Source organism: Xiphophorus hellerii, chromosome 24 (genome assembly GCF_003331165.1).
Source record: "Xiphophorus hellerii strain 12219 chromosome 24, Xiphophorus_hellerii-4.1, whole genome shotgun sequence".
Taxonomy (NCBI): domain Eukaryota; kingdom Metazoa; phylum Chordata; class Actinopteri; order Cyprinodontiformes; family Poeciliidae; genus Xiphophorus; species Xiphophorus hellerii.
In genome coordinates this window covers 9,297,451-9,318,586 of record NC_045695.1, presented here as the reverse complement: position 1 = coordinate 9,318,586, position 21,136 = coordinate 9,297,451, and the positions used below count along the sequence as shown (strand labels likewise).

The 21,136-nt window shown below is 37.5% G+C and overlaps 1 protein-coding gene across 1 annotated transcript in view; it reads right to left on the bottom strand.

The window, feature by feature from the left end:
• Positions 1-20,247, bottom strand: part of LOC116716098 (rho GTPase-activating protein 6) — a 59,902-nt gene extending 39,655 nt beyond the window's left edge. Inside the window, exon 1 of the mRNA XM_032556892.1 lies at positions 19,655-20,247. Coding sequence (XP_032412783.1) covers positions 19,655-20,131 — 477 coding nt within the window. The 5' untranslated portion in view covers positions 20,132-20,247. The remainder of the gene's footprint in view (positions 1-19,654) is intronic.
• Between the last annotated feature and the right edge of the window lie 889 nt (positions 20,248-21,136).

Sequence of the window (21,136 nt, the reverse complement as noted above, 5' to 3'; positions counted from 1 at the left end):
AAACAATTGACAAGCTTTTGAATTATGAGATGTTTAACTGAAACATAATTTGTTATGTTTTGTGCTTTTTAATCATAGTATTCCTTGGTTATGATCAACATGTATTGTTTCGATGGATATAATTAGAAGGTGAAGCATTCAGATGGGAGCCAGGTGCATTACTAAAACACAACCTGATTGCTCAAGTGTGACTGAATGGCATCAGTGTTTAATTCAGGCTGGGGTTTTTTTTCTAATAAACATATTTAGTCTCTCAGCTTCAGCCTCTCCACATTAACACACACACACACACACACACACGCTAGTACCCACTGTTATCAACCTCCTACGCCTCCTTACCGTCTTCTGCATCAACAGTTGCCATGGTGTCTCAGCTCGCCTGCTGCTCTGGACGCCACATTAACAATGCGTGGATTTTGATGACGCCATGCGTTATGACACATGGGATTGCTTTCTCCGTTTAGTAGTCGAGTGTGTTTTAATGCCTCATAGGGAACTAATGACGCATTTCACATTTGAGGTATCACAGTGCCTGGCCAAAGTGTTCAGTTTGTGTTGGTCAATCACAGAAAGTCCCACTTTGATACACTGAAGTCTAGTCGTTGTGGCAGGATACTGTACATGTAAAATATGGACTTATGTTCAATTTTCTTCCAAAAAAATTCAAATATTAATCATTCATCGTCTTTCCAAAGTGGTAGAAGTGTTGAGTAGAAGGGTTTTACTCTTGGTATGCCATAACTTTTTACATTGTACCCTATTCCTTTGCACTGATCATTCTGCCTGACACTGAGTGGAAGGTCTCATGAGTAAATACCCGGGTCGGGTTTGTAATAGCGTGACTCGCAGAACAAAATATTGCACCATGTGACGCAAGTTTTGCTGGCTCAGCCTGCTCGAGAAGAAGGAAAGCACTTATCCTGGAAAAAAACTGTCCTAACATTTCTTATGTCTGTAAGTGTGTGTTCCTACCTAGTGTTTTGTATTTAGGAATCTGCCATTGTGATTTGTTTGAGGTGTTTTTATGGTTGTTCGTGGCGGTTTGGAAAGTTAGAAATTCAGAATGAGTTTGAACATCTTTAGCAAACAAGACGCTTTTTTGTCGGTTCAACTCTGTCTCCTTACATTTTTTAGCAACTTTAAAGATTACTCCTAAGCATTTGTATCTTTAGATAACCTATATGACATCTATTCATTTTTTGTTGCCGTAATGTTATCTTGTTTCCGATCTTTTGTTTATTTTGTAATTAACTTTAGGAAATGAATGTGCTACAGTGAAATGCAAAGCTACCATTAACAGATCTAGCACTTGTTCACAGACATTTTGTTGAGCCCTGTTTCCTGCTTGATCATGTTTTCTTCCATCTTTTCAAATTAAATCATTCTCCATGTACGAAAGCTAGGTTACGCATATGTCAGGTAAATAAACAGATTCAACTGTCTGTATTGTTATGCTTGTTTCCTATGATAATCTAATCAGCCCTGGCTGCTCACAATTGCACTTATTCCACATGCAAATCAGCTTCTCGTGAATTTTTAGTTGTTTCTGGATGATGATGTAGAGTCAGCAGTAGGTTGCTGTCCAGCATGTCGTACTGTGGTTGGTCAATTTGAATTTGGTAGTTCTGGTGCTGAAGGATATTGGATCAAAACAATATCCTTCAAACTCTGGCCACTTGTAGCTATAATATCATATAATAAATAATGCAGTCGTTACATTCAATAAATTAGAATATATGTCTTGATGCGTCTCATTTGTCAGATTAAAAAAGACCTTTAAGCAGGTATTAGACTTTTCATTAAGCCTGCATCTCTTTAAATAGATTTTTATTGGTCTGATATGTTATTCTAATTTTAAATGCCATGTTTTTATTTTTTTTAAATCATCATAATTAACAGAAAAAAAGGCTTCCAAACAACCATATGTGTATAACCACATGTATAATGGGTTTCACTTGGTGAAAAAATTTTGAAAATCAATGGGATGTTCAATAATAATCAAATTAATTGAACATATCTTGCATAAATGAAACTCTTTGTGGGCGTGGGAGCATTTCTGTTGATGTGGACTCCACAGATTTCTGTTCATTATTGTTTTATTGCTGTATGAGCCTTCGTGCCTGTGTATACGCAGACAGTGCCAGTACACCACATGTACAGCAGAGATTGTTTGCATAACTGTATAAACATCACATGTGGGTTATGTGTGGTCTGTGCAGCATGTGGTCACCTGTCCTGCAGGGAATCAAAGCTTTACCAAAGGCAGAATGAGCCGTTCTTCTCAGCTCATATGATAAATATTTAGTCTGCAGTATAAATACAGCAGCCTTCTAGGAATGCTGCGCTTTAGTGTGAAGCTGATAAGGTTTTAAAATACAATAAGTGGTGCTTTTGTTTCATAGGTAAAAACAGATGTTGTAGAAATTCACTTCTAGCAACATCAATAAACATAAACTTCCATGAAAATAGTACAAAATGCCCCAACTTTTATTGTGCAATCTTTTTTGCTAGTTTGAAGCAACGATTAGTTAAATATTGAACATGGAAAGAAAGGAAGGAAGGAAGAAGGACCTGGAGAAGGGAGAAAGGTTGGAGATGAGAAAGGAAAGGAAGCAAGAGCCCAAGTGAGAGAGGGAGGACACAAGAAAAGAAAGGAGGACACCACGTTCAGACAAAGGGACAGTGAATAAAATTTGGAGATAAAAAAGGGTGTCATTTATCATTTCTACATACTTTTCTAGATGTAGAAAACATTGAAATCAAGTTCCAGGCTGCTTAGAAATCATGCAAAACTGTTTCCTGATGATTCAACGCTTTGAAAGGCTTTTAGCATCTTTCACAATCTGCCTAAATATAAATCCTTCAACTTTGTCTCCCCTTAATTTAAACTTGTGTTTCGTCTTATTCGTGGTTTTCCAGTGTCATAAGACGCATGTAAACACAAGTTTTGTTTTTGTTTTTTTTCTTTTCATCCAAACAAACTCACTTAAACACATAGGAAGGTTTCATGTTCCCAGAAGGGTTTTCATTTCCCAGACGGTATTGTCAGGAGCTCTAACATGAGCCCCAGTGTTTGTATTTATGTGCGACTGGTTAGAGGTGAAGAATGAAAAAGTAAGACGTAGAAGAAAAGGACGGGAGGCGGGGGTTGACAGATCCATCTCATCTCTTTTTCTATCTCTGGAATGCTGTTGGAATCCAAGCTTGCCTCCCTTGTTGGCTCCACACACTCCCAGCGCCTCGTATCAAGCTACAGTGCACACGCATTCACCCATTGCACTGGTTATTACTCTGGTTGGGTCATTTTAACCATGAAATCACTGAATAACAGCTGGAGCTTTGCAGCTGATACAGAGATGAGATCACTCCTTGTGTTTGAGAGGGAGCAATTTTCCATGTCTGGCACAAAGCTGGCTGGAACAGAGACCCTGGCCTCCACTAATCAACCTTAATGGAGTAATTAATGGTTGCTGGAATTTCTTTTTTTTATATACTTGAGCACTTAAGGCAGGGGTGTCAAACATCAGTTCTCAAGGGCCGGTGTCCTGCAACTTTTAGATGTGCCTCTGCTGCACCACCTGAATAGAATAATTAGGTCATAAAGGCTCTGGAGAACTGATCTACACAAGAAGGAGTTCATTAAATCATTTCATTCCAGAGTTTTGTACCTGTGGCACATCTAAAAACTGCAGGACACCGGCCCTCGAGGACTGGAGTTTGACACCTGTGACTTAAGGCCTCATAACAAAAGCATGTAAAATAAGATTTTTCTATTTAAATATATGGGCACAGTATGATGTTAGATTATGTGAAATTAAACTCTGCAAATCTACCTGGTCCTAGTCAAAACAAATCCATTTACAGGTTCCAGTTCTCTGATTTAGTGACTGACTCGAGAAATTGAAATATATATACTGTATATATAACAATTGTTCTGAAAATTCTGGCGCAAAGGCTTAACCACATTGAAATTCTATGAAACCCCAACTCTTTTAGGGTATGTTTTGAACCAACTTTCCATGTCTAGAAATTGCAATTCTTTTCAGCAAACTACCTAAATCTCTGTAAGGTTGGAAGAAGAGCATCTAGAAATGCTGTTTTTAAGTTTTACAAATAAAAATGTCAATTTAACTCAGCTGTAGACAAAGGTAACCTCGTGTTTAGTTCAAAGAGTTTAATTTTGGTCAAATATCAGAAGAATAAATATATTTCCTGTGTCCTCTGCATGAACTGTGATAAACTGCAAATGGATTATGTAGACCTTAAACTAGCTTCAGCTGATAACTACCCGAGGTTTCAGCATTACGTGACTTTTTATTTAACTACCTTGGATAGGACATACCCTTCTTCATGCACAAGAACATGATAAATTTTACACTCTTCATCAATAGGAATGTTTATAATGGGGATGAACCATAACAAAACCATACTTCATAGATATGAGTTTCTGTTTCACAGTTCTTTACCCTTAGAACTATCTAAGATGTGTTTTTTTTAGATAAACTAATAGCCAAGAAACAGCTTCAGCACAGAAATCACAGCTGAACTTGTGCTCCATAGTTATCAGACATGCAAATGTTCTCTGTAACTCCTACAGTGAATCACCTTCATGCATAACATTTTGCTCCTGTAATGTCAGTGAAGGCATAATGGATGTTGGAGGTGCAGTAAGTGACGTTTTGTCCTCAACTTTCTTGCTATTTTCCAATCTATTTATGCTTTGAGCCAAAGTTCCTCACGTCTTGAGTTTTTTATTTTTTTTTTCCATTGCCTAGAAGTTGTGCCGACTGCGTCAGAGCCTTTCGACATATAAACTATCTCCTGATGCTTACGTTTGAGAAAGATGCTTTCTTTGTTCTCACTCCTACTGCCGGGGTCAGGCAGTAGTGTTTACATCAGCGAGCCGTTGCCGTGGCAACAGACTGAGCCCAGCAGTCAGACGGCTCGAGGAAGCTTGCGGACTTGGATGGAGAAATCCTTGAAAAATGAAAGGAAACAGAAAGCGTGACGCATTTTTGTGTTTGGGGAACTGCTTTTTCTTCTAAGCTCTTAAAACTGAGCCGCCCTCGTTTTATCATGGTTCATTAGTGAGTGTTGCCTTTGGACAATTTGAGCACTCAAAGAGCTTTTCATTTGAAAAATTCAAATATGGTTTTTAAGCAACAACAAATGTTTCTCAAACCATCTTAAAGCCTTAGAAGAAAAACAATCGAGCATCCTTCGGTCTGGCATAGATTTCCACCTTATTCAGTTCTGTCTCCACTGTCAACAGAGAGAAAATGGAAAGATTTAATAACATATAAAGCCAACAAAAGCCCCAAAATATACACGCGTACATTCCGTCACACACTGCACGACTGCAGTAAGTCATTTCAGAACCTATTAAATCTCCATTAACACGCAGCCTCCCTCCTAGCCACAGGTAATATAATCCATGTGTGTGTTGAGAGTGTTTTCACCTTTCCCCTTCTCTGTTTTGCCTTTCTTCTTTCTTACCTTTCCAAATCTCTCTTTCCCTACTCCCCTACTTCTACTTCTGGTTTATGTCTGCTCTTCAGTTTTTGACCATGCTCTCACGTTAACCTGACAAACCTTCCTTTAGACAATCATTTTATAATTAGGTCAAATGATGGCAAACCACTGTTCCCAGAGGGGGAACCAGTTAAAGCCATCTTGCCTTCGGTTTAAAGAATAAGGCTGATGTTTTCACCTGACTACTCTATGCCACAGTTCCTATATTTTTTGACATCTTTCAGCCCTTAATTTTCATCTGAAATGTTGAAGAGCAGGACAGAAAAACAGACAGATAAGACGCAGAACTAAGGCAAAACATCTGCTTCCTATTTAGCAGCTTTCTCAATATTGAGACTGAAAGATGATGCACAGTGACAACAGGCTTATAAAAGCAAGCTATGAACTCAAAGAAAGGTGAGCCATTCCATTGTTGCCCAACTCTCTTCAGGGTACCTCGGCCCCCGTTCACCATTCCTTTCGATTCTCAAGATTTTTCACCCAGAATTTTTCACCCACTTTCCCACCAACTCAATTTCAAAACATGAATTTAGAAAGTCATATTTGATACACAGCATTTTCATATCAACTGAACTTACTTACTTGTTTATCCATTTTGCCATAATAGAAACATTGCACAGCAACATGTGAAATATTTGGGAAAATTAACTTCTTGCAGAGCTGTCTGCATTGATTAATACATTATCAAACATATGCTTGATGGAGGAATCAACTGATGGCAGTTAATGTTAAAAATCCTCGACTGAAACAAGTCTTCCTTTCCTTGCACACTCACACTCATGCCCCCTTGAACACACACCCGTGGATGTTCTGGGAATGCACACTGCAGGGGAGAATCTGATCCCTGCTTGGAACACTGTTCCCTCAAACAGTGCAAACACACACCGTTGTGTTGGTGCATGGACGTGCAATCGTGTTTATGCACATTTGTCTAAATGCGTTGCTGACAGTACAAACAACTGTGTACTCTTCAGGAGTTCACGAGAACACCAAACAAATGTGTCACCTTACAATACGGGCCTCCGTTAACAGGAAGGTGGCGTTAAAAAGTTGCAAGGGAAACTTTGCAACTTAACCAGGTTTAAATGTCTGAGGCTTGTAAAAGACCCAAACAAACCCTGATCAAATAGTTTGGTTCTGTTCTCCCATTGTGCTGCATTTGAAACAGTTTGGTTTGGCCCAGGCGCTCGGAGGTATGCTGTGGCTGCAGCTGCTATCAGCAATTTTGTTGTTTTTGGGAGATAATTATGAAGCAGAGAGGCTGAGAAGACAGACGTGTGCAGCTATGGCAAGCCACAATGCAGCCCACCCACATATTATTATTATTATTAATCATTTTGGTATATATGCATTTTAGTGTGTGGGACAGTCAAAATACATTTTAAAGGGTTTGTTTTAATAACCTGGTACATATTGGGAAAGCTCACTGCTGCCCTCTCTTGGTTAAAAAGCTCTTTACATTAACTTTATATCTTAAGGGAGAATATAATATTTGAAAGCAGTAAAACATATAAATAATACAATAAATATGCACAATTAAATCATAATTAGGGCTTTCACATTTTTTTCAAAGTTGGTGAGATTCCAAAATAACTTTTTGACTCTATTCCTCTTACAAAAATGAAGTGTGTCATGTAAAGTTGTTGTCACATGGGTCTGAAAGCACACAGACTGTTTACCTTTTAAACAGGAGGACTATGTAAAAAGAATAAAGAAAGTCCCTACATTGCAAACAATTTGAGCAATTCTTTGGTATGAAGCAATTGGAATTTTTATCTTAGGAGAAGAAAATAACAAAACCCAAAGGACAGGGACACTAGACAGCCCATGCCACAGCTGGCTTGAAGAGGAAGTAAATAGCCAGATCACAAAAGTGACCACTGCTTTCATATGTGATTGTAAAATTTCTCTGGTAAAAATGCTTCCCTTTCCAGTAGTTTTTACTTTCTTTCAAAATCAATTAATATCTTACCTGAAAAAAAATAACAATACGATGAATAATAATTACTTGTTGAATTAAATGAATAAATTTAAAAATGAAAATAATTTCACCAAAACTGCCCACTAGATGGCAGTCAAACATCCCAAAACTGATCCCTTGTCATGTTGCTTGCTGATTTCTACTGCATGGTTATTAGCACTTTGCTTTGACTTGATGTTAAACCCACACAAACTTCACCATGCAGTATGTTATATTGTATGCATGAGCCATCGTTTCCTTTAGCCTCTCACATTCAACTATAAGCTACAATATCTTTCTCCGTTTCCCTCCTGGAACCTGAGCGTGTCAATCCATTCCTCTGCTGAGCTGTCTTCTATTTATAGCTGCAGACTCTGGCCTGTCTCTCTCACTTTTGCTTCCTTACTGTATGGGGCAGTTTTGTGGGGGTGGCATAAGAGGTGAGGGAAGGTCAGTCATGTCTTCTTACATTAAAGCTGCTTCCTTTTTTAAAATTTGGACATGGATTACTTTTTATCTTTTAGTGACAAAAGTTTTGACTTCAGTCAATTTGAGAGTTTCTGAGCAATTTATTATTATTTATTTGTTACAAAAGATGTAGTCCCACCTGGCCCATAAGTCAGAAACTTAATACAAACCCTTTTTTCCCCACGTAAAAACACTTAAGAGTTTGAGTTCCCTCAAAGCTAAAAATGCACAGTTCTATTTTCCAATAAAATGCAGATTTAGCTGCTGGCAGACATAATTATCTATCAAATTAACAAAGTAAGAAAGTGAGCTTCTAATCAGAGAAAATAAAACCATGCGAAAAGGAGAGGAAGCCATCAGGGGGTCACCAGCCCTGGGGCATCGGCACAAAGCTCTAACCTGGAATTCCAAATAAATAATTCCCCAACGCAACCGCCTTCCCACTATCACACTGAAAGAGGCCCAGGCACGCTAACACACAGCACAAGGTAGTGCCAGAGCAAAATACACTGTTTAATTAGTAATTTCTGTTAATTATTATCTGATAGGATGCAAAGTAGTTTTATTCATTAAAGTGCACATATCCCAAACTTTCCCCTAGTGTTCTGTTCAGGCTTGTAATTCATAATATTTACTTCATGGACCATGAATAGTATGTAAATTTATGAGGGGAAACAGCGAGTGATAATGTTATGGTTTGAACTCTTAACTCGGGTATCACTACCAACAATCTCCGCCCAAAACAAAAGTACAGAAATTTCTGCTTGCGAAAAAAAACTGCAATTCAAACACAATTTCTATCAGAATTTCAGATTGTAATTTGCCCTTTATTTATGCTAGAGTAAAATGGCTGTCATAACTTTATACTGGGGACTCAAACAAACCTTCATTTGGCTCAGAGAAAGGAGAAACATTTGTACTTGGAGCTAATTTTCATGGCAAAAACTGAGGGAGGTAGGAGTGTTAATATTCTAGATTTTACATCATTTCAAATATAAAAGTCAAAAAACATGTAGAAATGGCATGTTTTTGTGGATTACCATTAAAATCCATATTGCTCATCATTTTTTCTAGGACCTTTGGAATAAACATGCTCATTAGATCCTTTTTTTTGTGTCGCCAATAAGAGACCAAGCAGAAATTTCAAGTTTCTAATGAAAGCTTTATAAAAAATAAAAAAATCTGGCACTCTGGTACCTTTTCTGTAAAACATAAGTGGTCATAAAATGACCTTTCTGTCTTGAAAAACAATAAACAGGCTGATTTTGACTATTGTATTTCATAAGTGGAATATTTAGAGGTTTTATATAAAAAGTATGATGTTAGTTTTTAATCAATAGACATGCAACAATCATGACCTACAGGTTAAATTGACAGGAGTGAATGCAAAGAAGCAACTAAAGCCTATACATTCATTATGGAGGTAATAAAATGGTAAATGGAGGTACCAAAGGCAAGTAAATATGTGGCATGTCTTCTACTGGACTTATTAAATCTTGCAAATCAGCTCAGAGATAATAAAGCAGTGCAGATAAAATCGAGAACAAATTTTTGATATCATTCCTTTCGGCTCATTTCTCAGCAACCGGACAGGATATGAACAGAAAGTATTTCTTTGAAATACTCACACAAACACACCCACAGCCTGCAGCCAGTAAAGCGTTGTACATTCCTTTTTTTTAAAAAACTATAATTTAGTAAATAATTAACGAGAAAGCCACTGCCCATTGTGTACTTGCATCAAATATGTGTTCACATACTGTTGGTTAAACACTTGGTATGTACAAACTCTTTGTTGTGAACTCAACGGCTGAATCTTTTTAAAGGCCACTTATGCATGTATAGTTCACTCAACCAGTGCTGTAGCATTTCAAAAAGCAATTTTCCAGATATGTGAAGACGATCTTTAATGTTCCCACAATATCTGAATCATTTCTGTTGCAAATTGCTCATGCTTTTTTAGATACTTTTTCAAATAACATACACAGTGATGACACATTTTTAGTTTATTGGTGGAGTTTAATTTAAAATCCCCACTTTATTTAAAAGAATCCATGAAACCATGCATGTGCATAACTACTTTTTTACTGAAATTTCCTGACTCCTGAAGATACTTTATTTGCCAAACTTGAATTCCACGTTTTTGGTTTCACATGTTGAAGAAAGTTTCAGTAGATCCCTGAAATGGGTCAGTATTGGTGAATCAACGCAACTCAAATTATTTTCAGATTTGCCTGCTTGTGGATTTTAGCATTTTTAAAAGATCTAATTATATCCAGTTTTTATACATTGCAAATCTCATATGAAAAATGCCAGTAATTGAAAGAAAATGAAACTCAGGAGTCTGAAATATTTAGACAGGCACAATGCTATTTGTCACTATTGATTGGAGTTTGCAAAGCAGCCAATCGTGAAGTGCCATTTATTTATTCAAGCATTTTTAGAGGGGGTATTTTCCCAGATTTGTAGATTTTAGCTATATGAGAGTGACTGTGACCTCTAATCCCTGCAAAAGGACATTAATTATTGGGAGTACCTGTGGAAAAATCCTTTACTAGCTGAAATAAAATAACCAAAGATTTGTAAGAGTGTTATTAGTTAAAAAAGAAGAAGAATTGGTATGAGGAACCATGAATGAAGTGTGATGCTAAATGTATACATTCAGAACTCTGTTCTATCGTGCGATTTAAAAAGACTTTTTCATTTTTTGACCATAAAGTAACTGTGACTTCAAAACATGCCCGGAACCACAAATTTTGTCTACAATTTTGCCCGTGCTTTTAACTCCAGAGCATTATTATTTTTAAACATACGCTTTTTCACCAGTGTAAATTCTGCTTAGTTAAAGTGACCTCAAAAAATGGCATCATTCATTTGTTTTTCTTTCTCATGAAGGCGAAAAGTTATCTTTACGACTAGCGGTTTTAAACTAAAGGGTTAATATTATTGACATATTATATTTCTTCCCAAAGAGTGAGTTTAACCTTTTTCACATTTCTCTTAATACGTTTAGATTTTTTAATCATTTATTTTTTTTAAAGATGGGGTAAAGTTCATGCCGGAGCCCCTCTGAGGATCAGATTACGTGGTGCATTAAATAACCAACTAAAACACAGTTTTTCCTAATGTGGATAGTTTCCACTGTGTGTGGCCTTTTTAATTGTGTGACCTGCATGATAAATTTATCACCCGTTTCTTCTGTGTTACAAATTGCAATACCAATAATAGTAATCATTAATAATAACAAATTACTGCATGAAGAGTTTCCAGTGTTCCAAGGTGTGCCAGACCCTTATAGTCCAACGTCAAGCTACAATGCAAAGAGCTGCATGACAAGAATTTCCAATTCAAGTATTTGTGTGGTGATTTCCTAAATCAATCATTTAGTCAGAGTTAATCTTTTCCCAGAATAGTTTAAGTGTGTTTTGAGATGTTATGAAACATTTTCACTCAGTGTGTGTGTCATATCAGCGCAGTTTATACACAGCCTCAGAAAACTGCATGATATCCCTACACCCCCTCTGAGCCATGACAAACCAGATTAGAGAGCACATTAGCGAACATTAGCATCTGTGTAATACACACACACAAAATACACATGAGGGATAGACGTCTAGCCTATAGAGAATTGGATCATCCACCCACTGGCTTTGGATTTTCTTCCAAGTCACTCATAAGTGCATTTATCGACACAAATAGTAACTGAACACTGCAGATTTCGAACCAAAGGAGAGGTTTAATCGACAACAGACAGACAGTTTCTGACTACGGAAATTAATGTTTACTTTACAGCCGTCTCTATTTCAGGCCGCTCGCTTTGCCTTCATTGTTGAGAAAACATCCCAGAGGAGATGTGAGCTCGCTCAGAACCAAAACAGTGCCAAACAAACCCTGCTGATTCATATGGTTCTCTTCAGCAGCGTATCGTGGAAACTTGTCAAAAAAACGGCCCTGAGAGGGATTCAGTTACAGAGCACAAACGAGACGAGGCGCAAAACATATTTCCACGCACATTTTATAATATATTTAGAGTCCTTTGCAGACCCACGCTGATTTCATCATCCTGTAATGGCCTCAAAATAGCAAGTTCATTCTCCAAGCTACTTAATTTATCTGATTGGCTCATTGCTCAACAGTATGAGGTTGCTGTCAAACCAACAACTTTCCAAACCTTTAAGATTTGATACCTCTCTAAACTTGGCTACCAATGATGCCACACTAATACCGGTGTACTGCATCATCATCTTTGGATAAATTTGCTGTTGGCAAAGCAGACTTTAAGGTGCCTTAGCACCACTAACCCACTCTCCTTTTAACTGTAGATTGGACACAAAAAAATCTATCAATCATTTTTTGTCTTCTGTTACTTTTTCTAATAGCTTCCCTTGGCTGTAATAGACTTACAAAGATACAAGGCTGTTGAAACTACATGAAAAAAGTGAGGCTGATTTTTGATAATAAATAGTTTGATTTAAAACATTAAGTGATGTGCAGGGATCCTAAGATCTCTTATTTAGCTGGCTTGAGTCCCACAGCTGTGAGGTCTTACTTTACCTTTAAAACAGCTCTACACTGTTCCCCAGTCCTTGTCTCAAGCCAACAAAATCAAGCTGTACTTCATCATATTTTCAGTATTCACAAAGATGGCGGCCCTTGCAACGCAGTGATGACATCCTATTCTCAACTCCTTGAACTCAGCAGAAATCTACAATCCACGACAAGAAGCAAGCGTGTCAAAATCAGTAAAGTTTTTCAAATTTTGGCTGTACTGCTTATGGTTATCTGATTTGATTGTTTTTTGGGGTGTTTTTGCTATAAGCATTCCACAGATGTCAGCTTGCGAAGGTCTTGTTCCTCCAACGCAGCCTCATCATTTTGAGGGAACGTAGGGAGGAAATAAGGGAGGAAAGGCAAAATGGACAGCAGTTGGGTTCACAAGTTCAAGCTTTAGTTTCTGAAGTCTGTCCAAGAATCAGCTGCTTGTCAATGTACCCTCGACTTACAGGTTAGTGTCCTGCTTTAGTCAACCGTTTAATTAGCATGATTGGACTAATAAAGGCTCTTAATTGAGGAAGGAATTAATTACAAGACAAGATAGATTGACTTTGGAGTGCACTTTAGAAAATCAGACTTTCTTTCCAAGTTAAATGAAGCTGAAATCGTCAATGGATGTTGAATTCTACAGGAGCATTGGTAGGATATATTTTATAGAGCTGCATTAATTAAGAATACTTAATGGCTCAACAAACTCTTATTTAGGTAAAAACTGGTTATTCATTTTGGAGAATAATGTGAAATATTTTTATTCTGTCATGATTGAATGTTTCAGGTCAGACAAAGACAACAGGAGTAAACACAAAAAGCAGTCATCGAATGATCATTTCAAATGGATTACAGAATATGTTAAATATTACCGCTCATTTTGTCAAATAAGGAATTAGAGCTGGTTAACCACAACATTGTGGTTCGGTTTCATTCAACTTACCCAGGCCTGATTACTACCAGACCTGAGGAATGAATGAATCGTTTAAATAGAACCTGTCTGAAAGCAAGTAGTAACCTAAAAGATCTCTAAAAGCAACAAATTATTGCCCGTAATTTACAGTACAAGTCTTCAGGAGAGGTCCAAAGCCAAAACCCAGCTTGAATTTGCTAAAGCACATCTTGTTTGATGGCTAACAATGTGATGGGACCATAAATTGTGTTCTACCACCTCAACCTAAAGGAGCATGCTGACCTCTGAAGAAAGAAAAACACAATAAAAGCTTTGATGTGATCTAGTCAAAGTGTTTAGATTTCAATTCAATCAATTGAAAATCCTCCAATGTGATTGAATAGTATGGCACTATCATTATTATTCCACAACTGTTTTGTGCACCTCTTGTATTTATGCATCCTTAATATTTGCTCCAACAGACACATTTTCGACCTCAAAAATGTTATTTATACTGTTTTTTTATTACTAGTAGTAAAGCAGATGGGTTAAATGTTGAAGTAGATTATGTTTGCATTTTCAGAGCTCACGTTTCACAGAATACAATTACCTTGAAGGGAGTTGTCACTCCCAAAGATATTTCAGTGAGACTGGACCATGAAGATATAACCAAGAATATACTGCAGTGCTAGCTGCTTCATAAGGCTCCACTTAAGTAGGCATCATTACAGCTGGGTGCATGACAGCTTCAGCCAATATAACATTGATTTAAAGTATGGGTAAGTTAATAAGTAAACTGAAAAACTTAGAAGGAATGAAGGCAAATGGACAGCTTAATGGAAATAGATTTACATTTTTGAAAGGTATACACTGTAAATTGAGAGTGTATAGTTTATACTCTAAATTTACTTGCAAATGAAAATGAGTGAGATCATTTTAATTGTGTTAACTTCTGAGCTTATAGTTAGAAACATCAGCTGAAATGCCTTTCTGACAATGAAGTTCTGACTGGGAATATCTGGTGAACCCAGCAAATCTCCAGTTTAGAATCCAACATGGCTGCCACCGTACAAACTTCAGTGAAGGTTGTAGTAATTAACTGTTTCTTTGACCTTTTTACACTACATAAAAAGTTCCTTCTAGTGTTTTAATGTGTATTTTATTATTAGCTTGCATGGCTAAGAGTATTTATCCTTGTACAGGCTGTACAAAATATGAAAATGATTTGTTTTAGTAATCTGTATAAGGGCAAATTATTTTTTAAAGCACTGGTCTTGAATATTTATATCTCCTCAATATTACCACCACTCAATAAGTAATGTATTCAAATTGCAGAGATCCCCTTTTTTTCTGAATAATTTTCATCATGGAGTCTCAGAAGCATTAGGGTTAGTGCTGTAGACCTAAAATTAGAAGTACAATGTCAACATTCTGGTTCTCCATAAACAGTCAGGATTTAATTAGGGAACCACTGCTTTCCCTCTGGTGTGGGGGGTTATGTGTGCATATTATTAGTGAAAAAAGTTAGCAGTAGCTTCAGGATATTCTTCACAGACTAAAGTTTGGAGTTGGCAAGCGCTCACTAGCGTCTCAAAATCACTCATTCTGTTATGTGTTAGCTATCTCAGAAGAGCATGTGTTGTCACAACCAATCACTACTAATCACTGTGAGGTGTATAAAAAAAAATAGATGGTTTCACATCACTGGTCTTCCAACATAGAAACATGTTGAGATCAATCACTGGCAGCATACCTGACAGACGTTTTCTTCTAACCATTATGCCTTCATTTGTGTTTCTTTCTCCAACTCTTTCTCTCTCTGCCGCTCTGCCCTCGCCTCTCTCCATAAAAAGGCATGAGGCGATACAAATCTGGGCAGGTTGCCTTATGAAGAGTACACTCTCAATTTACAGTGTATACCTTTCAAGAATTTACAATGGGGTCTTCATTCAACAAATGTTTGGATAGTAATTTGCTGACATAAACCGACTGCATATTAAAAATCTCTCCTGGAATTCAGATTCTGGATGTATTTGACTTCTGCTGTTCATTTTACTTAATTTATAAGGAAGAAATAAGCATTTAAGTATGTTTCAATGTCTTTAAAATAGAGATGGATGTCACTATTGGGGGGAAAATTATTTAAAAGTAAAAAACAGGTCATGCAAATGGGCTCATATCACATAGTAGTGATAAATTTCAGGGTTTTCCCTTCGACGACCACATTTAAGCCCTGTTAGAAGTTGACTAAATTTTTAAATCTGAAACAATGTACTGATGCCCAAACCACTACTCCTTTTACATTTAAAAAAAAAAAATACCGTTTATCACTTATAACTCAGCATTTCAAAAATGCTCAACTGCAAAAACATAAAATAAAATACTCCAGTAAGCATACTCTGTTATACTCTGAGTTTCACTTTCTGGCATAAAATTTAAAAAATACTTTCTCACGATAAGCTAGTTTTGTTAGCTGAACTTGTATCTTTTATCCTATGAAAAAATACATATCTGCTGCAAAAAGTGAAATAAAGCAGAAATAATGTTTTGTCATACTCAGAAACTTTCATACTTGGGTTTCGTTTTCATCAAGGCTTTTAAAATATATACGTGTTGAACTATGTAGCCATAATAGTCTTATACTGAATACTAAATTGTGTGAGTCTTTAAGTGTTCTGCTTTCAGGAGTTTGTCTGGATGTCTGTCAAAAAGTCAAATGCTCTCTTTTATAAATAAACTCTTGACTGACTAATTTAAATAGTGGTTAAATGTTTGACTATGAAATTTAAAGCTGTTTTTTTCTTTAAATTTCACTTACTTATTCTTCACTGGTTTAGATTTATACCTCTGTTCCACTTATGTTTGCGTTTCTATGCACCTGATTCTGTCTCAGGCATACACAAATTGTCTGGATATGTTAAAAAAAAATTAATTACACCAACTTTTAAACTCAGAGACATTAGGTATAGAATACAAATTAGGTAGTGCACTTTTATTCTCATGGTATACTATGCAGACCTTCTGTTTGCACTGCTGAAGATTCAACTCTTGAGCACTTGGCATAGATGAGGAACCCATTCATTTTGATCAATTTAACAGCAGAACTTAAATCCCTAGAAGGTCATGTCATTTTTGGAATCATGTGGAAAAACGGAACATGAGACCGAGATGTAAATTAATTTACTTTATCCCTAACTGGGAGCACTGTAAATTTTATACCCTTCTCTAAAGCACAGGTGCAATACACAAAACTGGAGTGCATCATAAAGAAATATGTAATTCATGTAGGTTATGAGGCATGTTTCATAACAATGCTTTGTGTTTCTTTGTGTTTGAACCCTAGAAAAACTACATTTTTACATGGGCCAGCACATAAGGCAAGAAAGAAGTAATGTACCAGCAACTCGAAACAAACTACAATCAATATCATGGATATGTCTGGGTGTGGAGGCTCTAAAAGTACTGACTTGTGATAATGCAGGCAGTACTGTGCTTATCTATGTTCCTTTTGCACATTCATCTTCAAGACATTTTCCTTCCACTAAACTTTCCATAGATATGCTTGGATACAGCATTCTGTGAACCCCTTTCTTTAGTAGTTAACTTTTGTGGTTTATCATCCGTATGAAGAGTGTCAATAACCGGCTGCTGGTAAACATGAAAAATCCTCCCCATCATTTTGCATGCCATAACATTTCTGCATTACAAATTTATGCATAACTTTCTTTTTTTTTCAACTGATTTACTGAAATTAACTAACTTTTTTCATTATATTCTTATTTTTGGAGAGGTGGTACATTGGTGCAATATGTTTTTGATGGATTTTACAATTTTATTTGTCCTAGTTCCCAGGTAAGAGTTCTGACTCTTAAGGCAGTAGTTAGTTAGTGGTTAGCAAACAACATTCCTACAGTGTGAGGTGGATGGGCAGTTAAACATCTGTTATGTTATATTTCACCTTTTGTTGGTATTTTTGGAAGTGGGAACTATACAAAAATATAGTTTGGGATTATTCAGATTCCAGAATTTCAGATTCCAGCAGAACATTTTAGAGTTCTTTTTTACTATTAATATTCTGATAAGACGATTGGTGCATGTTTCTTTCCCAGAGAGATCTAGACACTGCAGGTACGGACAAATGGTATTGGATTGGCACACTCATTCCTACGCTATCACTTGGACGTGGACCAAAGTTTTCCCGATGAGCAGACAGCATTACAACAAACAGAGCAAGCTTCCACTAGAGCTGAAAACAATGCTGGTATGCAGCTTACAGCCGTCTCTGTCTCCCCGTGTTAGTATAGCTGCAAGAAAGAATGTCCTTTCTCTTAAATAAACCCTGCATGCATATCCTAATTGGGCAAAAGCATATAAAATTTGACAATTCTCTCTATGACTGTTGTAGTTTATCCTTTATGTAATCATTTTTCTCCACAGCGAGCAAAGTGGAGCACATCCCAGCACACCAACAGCAACGTCTTAAGTCTGGATTTCTATGAAAACCCTGAGGTGCAATAACTTTACGGTCTGGATTGGACCAATGACTCCATGCTGATGGCCTCATGCTACCCTTGGTGGGCCTTAATGTGGAGGGGAGGGGGGTGTAACTACATGGAAAATACACTTATTGTGGTGGGAAATGCTCCATAGTGAGATCCAGAGAGCAGATGCATGTGTGTGTAAACAAGCAACAGAGGCACGCTGCGAGAGAAGTAGATTAGGGAATGAAGCGAACGCTGCTGGGAGAGCTGAACATGGGCCGCATGGTTTTTGACCCTGTGACCCCCTCCCAGTCGTGAGAACTTTCTTTTCAGACCCTGAAACGAGCGTTGCACACCCTCAGCACAAGGACAACAAAACTTGAGCAGAAAAGGAAAACACCTCATTTTCTAAAAAAAAAAAAAAAAAAAAGAGTAAAATCATCATACCTTTCCACCAGTGCAAGTGGACTCATGCCAAGTATGCAGCCTGTGAAGCACCCCCCTCCTAGTTCACTTAAAATAAGTCAACCAAGTATGTTTTGGTTAGGATTTCATACCTGCCTGCTCTTCATTCACTCTCAGTTTGAGGTTCTTATGAAGACAAAAGGTTCCCAAAAGTCAATGATGGCAACAGCAGGGGGCAAACTAACTGCACTTCATTGCACCTTTTGTTGGGTTGGTTTAATCCTTAAAAGCTCCTGGGTCATTTTCTTATGCTTTCCCACAGGTACAGTGGCTCGGAAAAGTGCCTCTTCACATGCTGTCCCTTCAAAAGTGCAAATTTAATGTGGTTTATTGGGATTCTGTGTGATGACCAACACAGAGTAGTACAAAAATGGTGAGGTGGAAGTACAGTGATGCGTGGCTTTCAAATTTTTTAAAGTTGTTTTTGTTTTGTTTTGTTTTAAAAACAATTCTTAGAAATGTGCAGTGCTTTTAGTAAGTAATTTTGATCTGCTTGACCCTTGTTGTCACTCTTAGAAGAAAACATCCCCACAGTCTGATGCGTTGAGGTCACAGAGAACCATCTTACCAATATGCTGAAATCAATATAATGGTTTGTCACTAGAGGTGTATGATACATTTTGATATTGATCAGAATAAATGTTTTTGTGTTTTTTCTTTTTAATGATTTTGTTAAAAGCTTGTGAGTGTCAACATAATAACATACTAACATGATAAACAGAAACAATAGCAAAAACAGCACAAATTTGTATCCATTTTCTACATAAAAATATACAAAATATTTTTCTTTCAGAACAAATCAAAGATCTTTCAGAACAAAGATCTTTTTTTAACAATAGCTGAGAGTTGGTCTGCCCACCTGCAAGAGGTTTATGGTAACTTTGGAGGAGATGCAGAGTTACAAAGCTCAGGTGTGAGAATTTCTTTTGACTGGATGACAAATAAGGGATATATATAAAAGTAGAAATAATGTTAGTTTCTACAAGTCATGCAGGGAGACATGGCAAACAAATGGGAGAGCATAGTCTCTAATCAGATTAAAAGCACTGAGAAAGAAAACAAACAATGCATATCACCCTAAACACACCATTCCAACAGTGAACCATGGTGGTGGCAGCATCACGCAGAGGGGATGCTTTTCTTTTATCATGCAAAAGATAAAGGAGAAAAATACTTTTTTTTTTTTTGCAAATTAGGACAATAATATCAACCAAGCAGGGATAAGAACCCGTGCATTTGGTTAACTAATGCCCTCTTTAAAATAATAATGAAAAAATTACAAAACTTGTAAGGCACCCTTGTTGGTTTCCTTACCTCTGATTTCCATACAACATACGCATGAGGGCAGGTCGGCTGAACTTTCCTCTGGAGCCACCTCCGCGGCGAGAAGAGCGCGCCGGTGCTCCCCGACTGCGCAGCCCCGGCTCCCCTCACCATAAACGGTAAATCCCCCGCGGTATTCCTTTTTGGGCGCTTCGCGATATCATAGTCGAAGTGGAAATTGGAGGATGGAGAAACGTCCGAAGGTATGGATGGGGAAGAGACCGACGGCGTGATGGGTTCTTTCAGCGCCGGGATCCTGACGCGCAAAGCCGGCTTCGCACCCGGCGGCGCACCTGCGTCGGCGGCCGCAAATTGCGCCCCGCTCATCCCATCTGTCCCGGTCCCGCAGTGTCGTATGATAGCCGGGTCCAGGCTGCGGGTTTGGCGCAGCCTCCTCTTGGCTATTGCTTTGGAGGCAGGAGAGGAGCAGGAAAAGACGCTGTTGAGAAGTCCCTGCGCGGCTGACATGTCGCCTCAACGTTGGATCAGCTCAGCAACTTTTCTAAAGCCTCCCCGGCGAATACAAGTCTGGAGTTCAGAAGTGCTCCATTGAACGCAGAGCCCATGGAGAGCTGCGTAAAGACTGATCAAGTGTTCCTCTCTCTTGTGCGTCTTCTGAGGAATGGGCGTGAGTGGGGGCTTGTGGGTAGAGGGGAGGTGGTCTGAAAACTGTTTTAGCCAGTGTTGAACTTTCACTTTTAAATTGAAAGAAAATAGTCCTATCCAAAACCTCATTCTCTGAAATATTTTTTTTAAAAATTAATTTGTGCAGTTTATAATTTGTAAGTATGGAGTCATCAGACAGGCAGTAGGTCACACACAGGCACATCCATGATTTAGCTGAGATGAAAATAGGAGTATTAATCCTCCTCTCCTATTAATCCATTTGTCTGGTAACACTAGACCTATCAGGGGAAGCCTTCTGTGTTCTAAAATTAGCCAAACAATAAGTGAGCAATGGGATTAATAGCTCTTCTTCTCCTCATATGCACTGCCTTGCATTCATACTTTTTTTATGTTGTGTAAGTAAAACCACAAACATCATTTTTGTGGGGGAAACTGATTGTGAGAGAGTGATGCAAAAGTCATTTAGAAAATAAGAGTTTTTTTTTTAAAGAAAGGTTGTATCCATTCCCCCATGTACGAATACACTGAATCACATTTGATAGACACTTTCCTGAAACTTTTAAGGAGTCATTAATTTGATTCAGGTGCAGGAGAAGGGATGCAATGTTGCAGGATAGCAGGGGTTTGTGACCTTTACAACCTAAAGAGTCATTTTGCTCTCAAGACGGTGAAATAAAACTCATTTAGCAAATGTCACATGACTTTCAAAACAACAGGCAACTCTTTTAAACAATAATCTACTTTCAGAAATTTCTTGGCATTTTTATAACCAGCATGTTACTTCCATTTTTAGGATTTGAAATAAAGATAAAAGTGAGAAGATTAATATTTAAAAGTAAAAAAAAT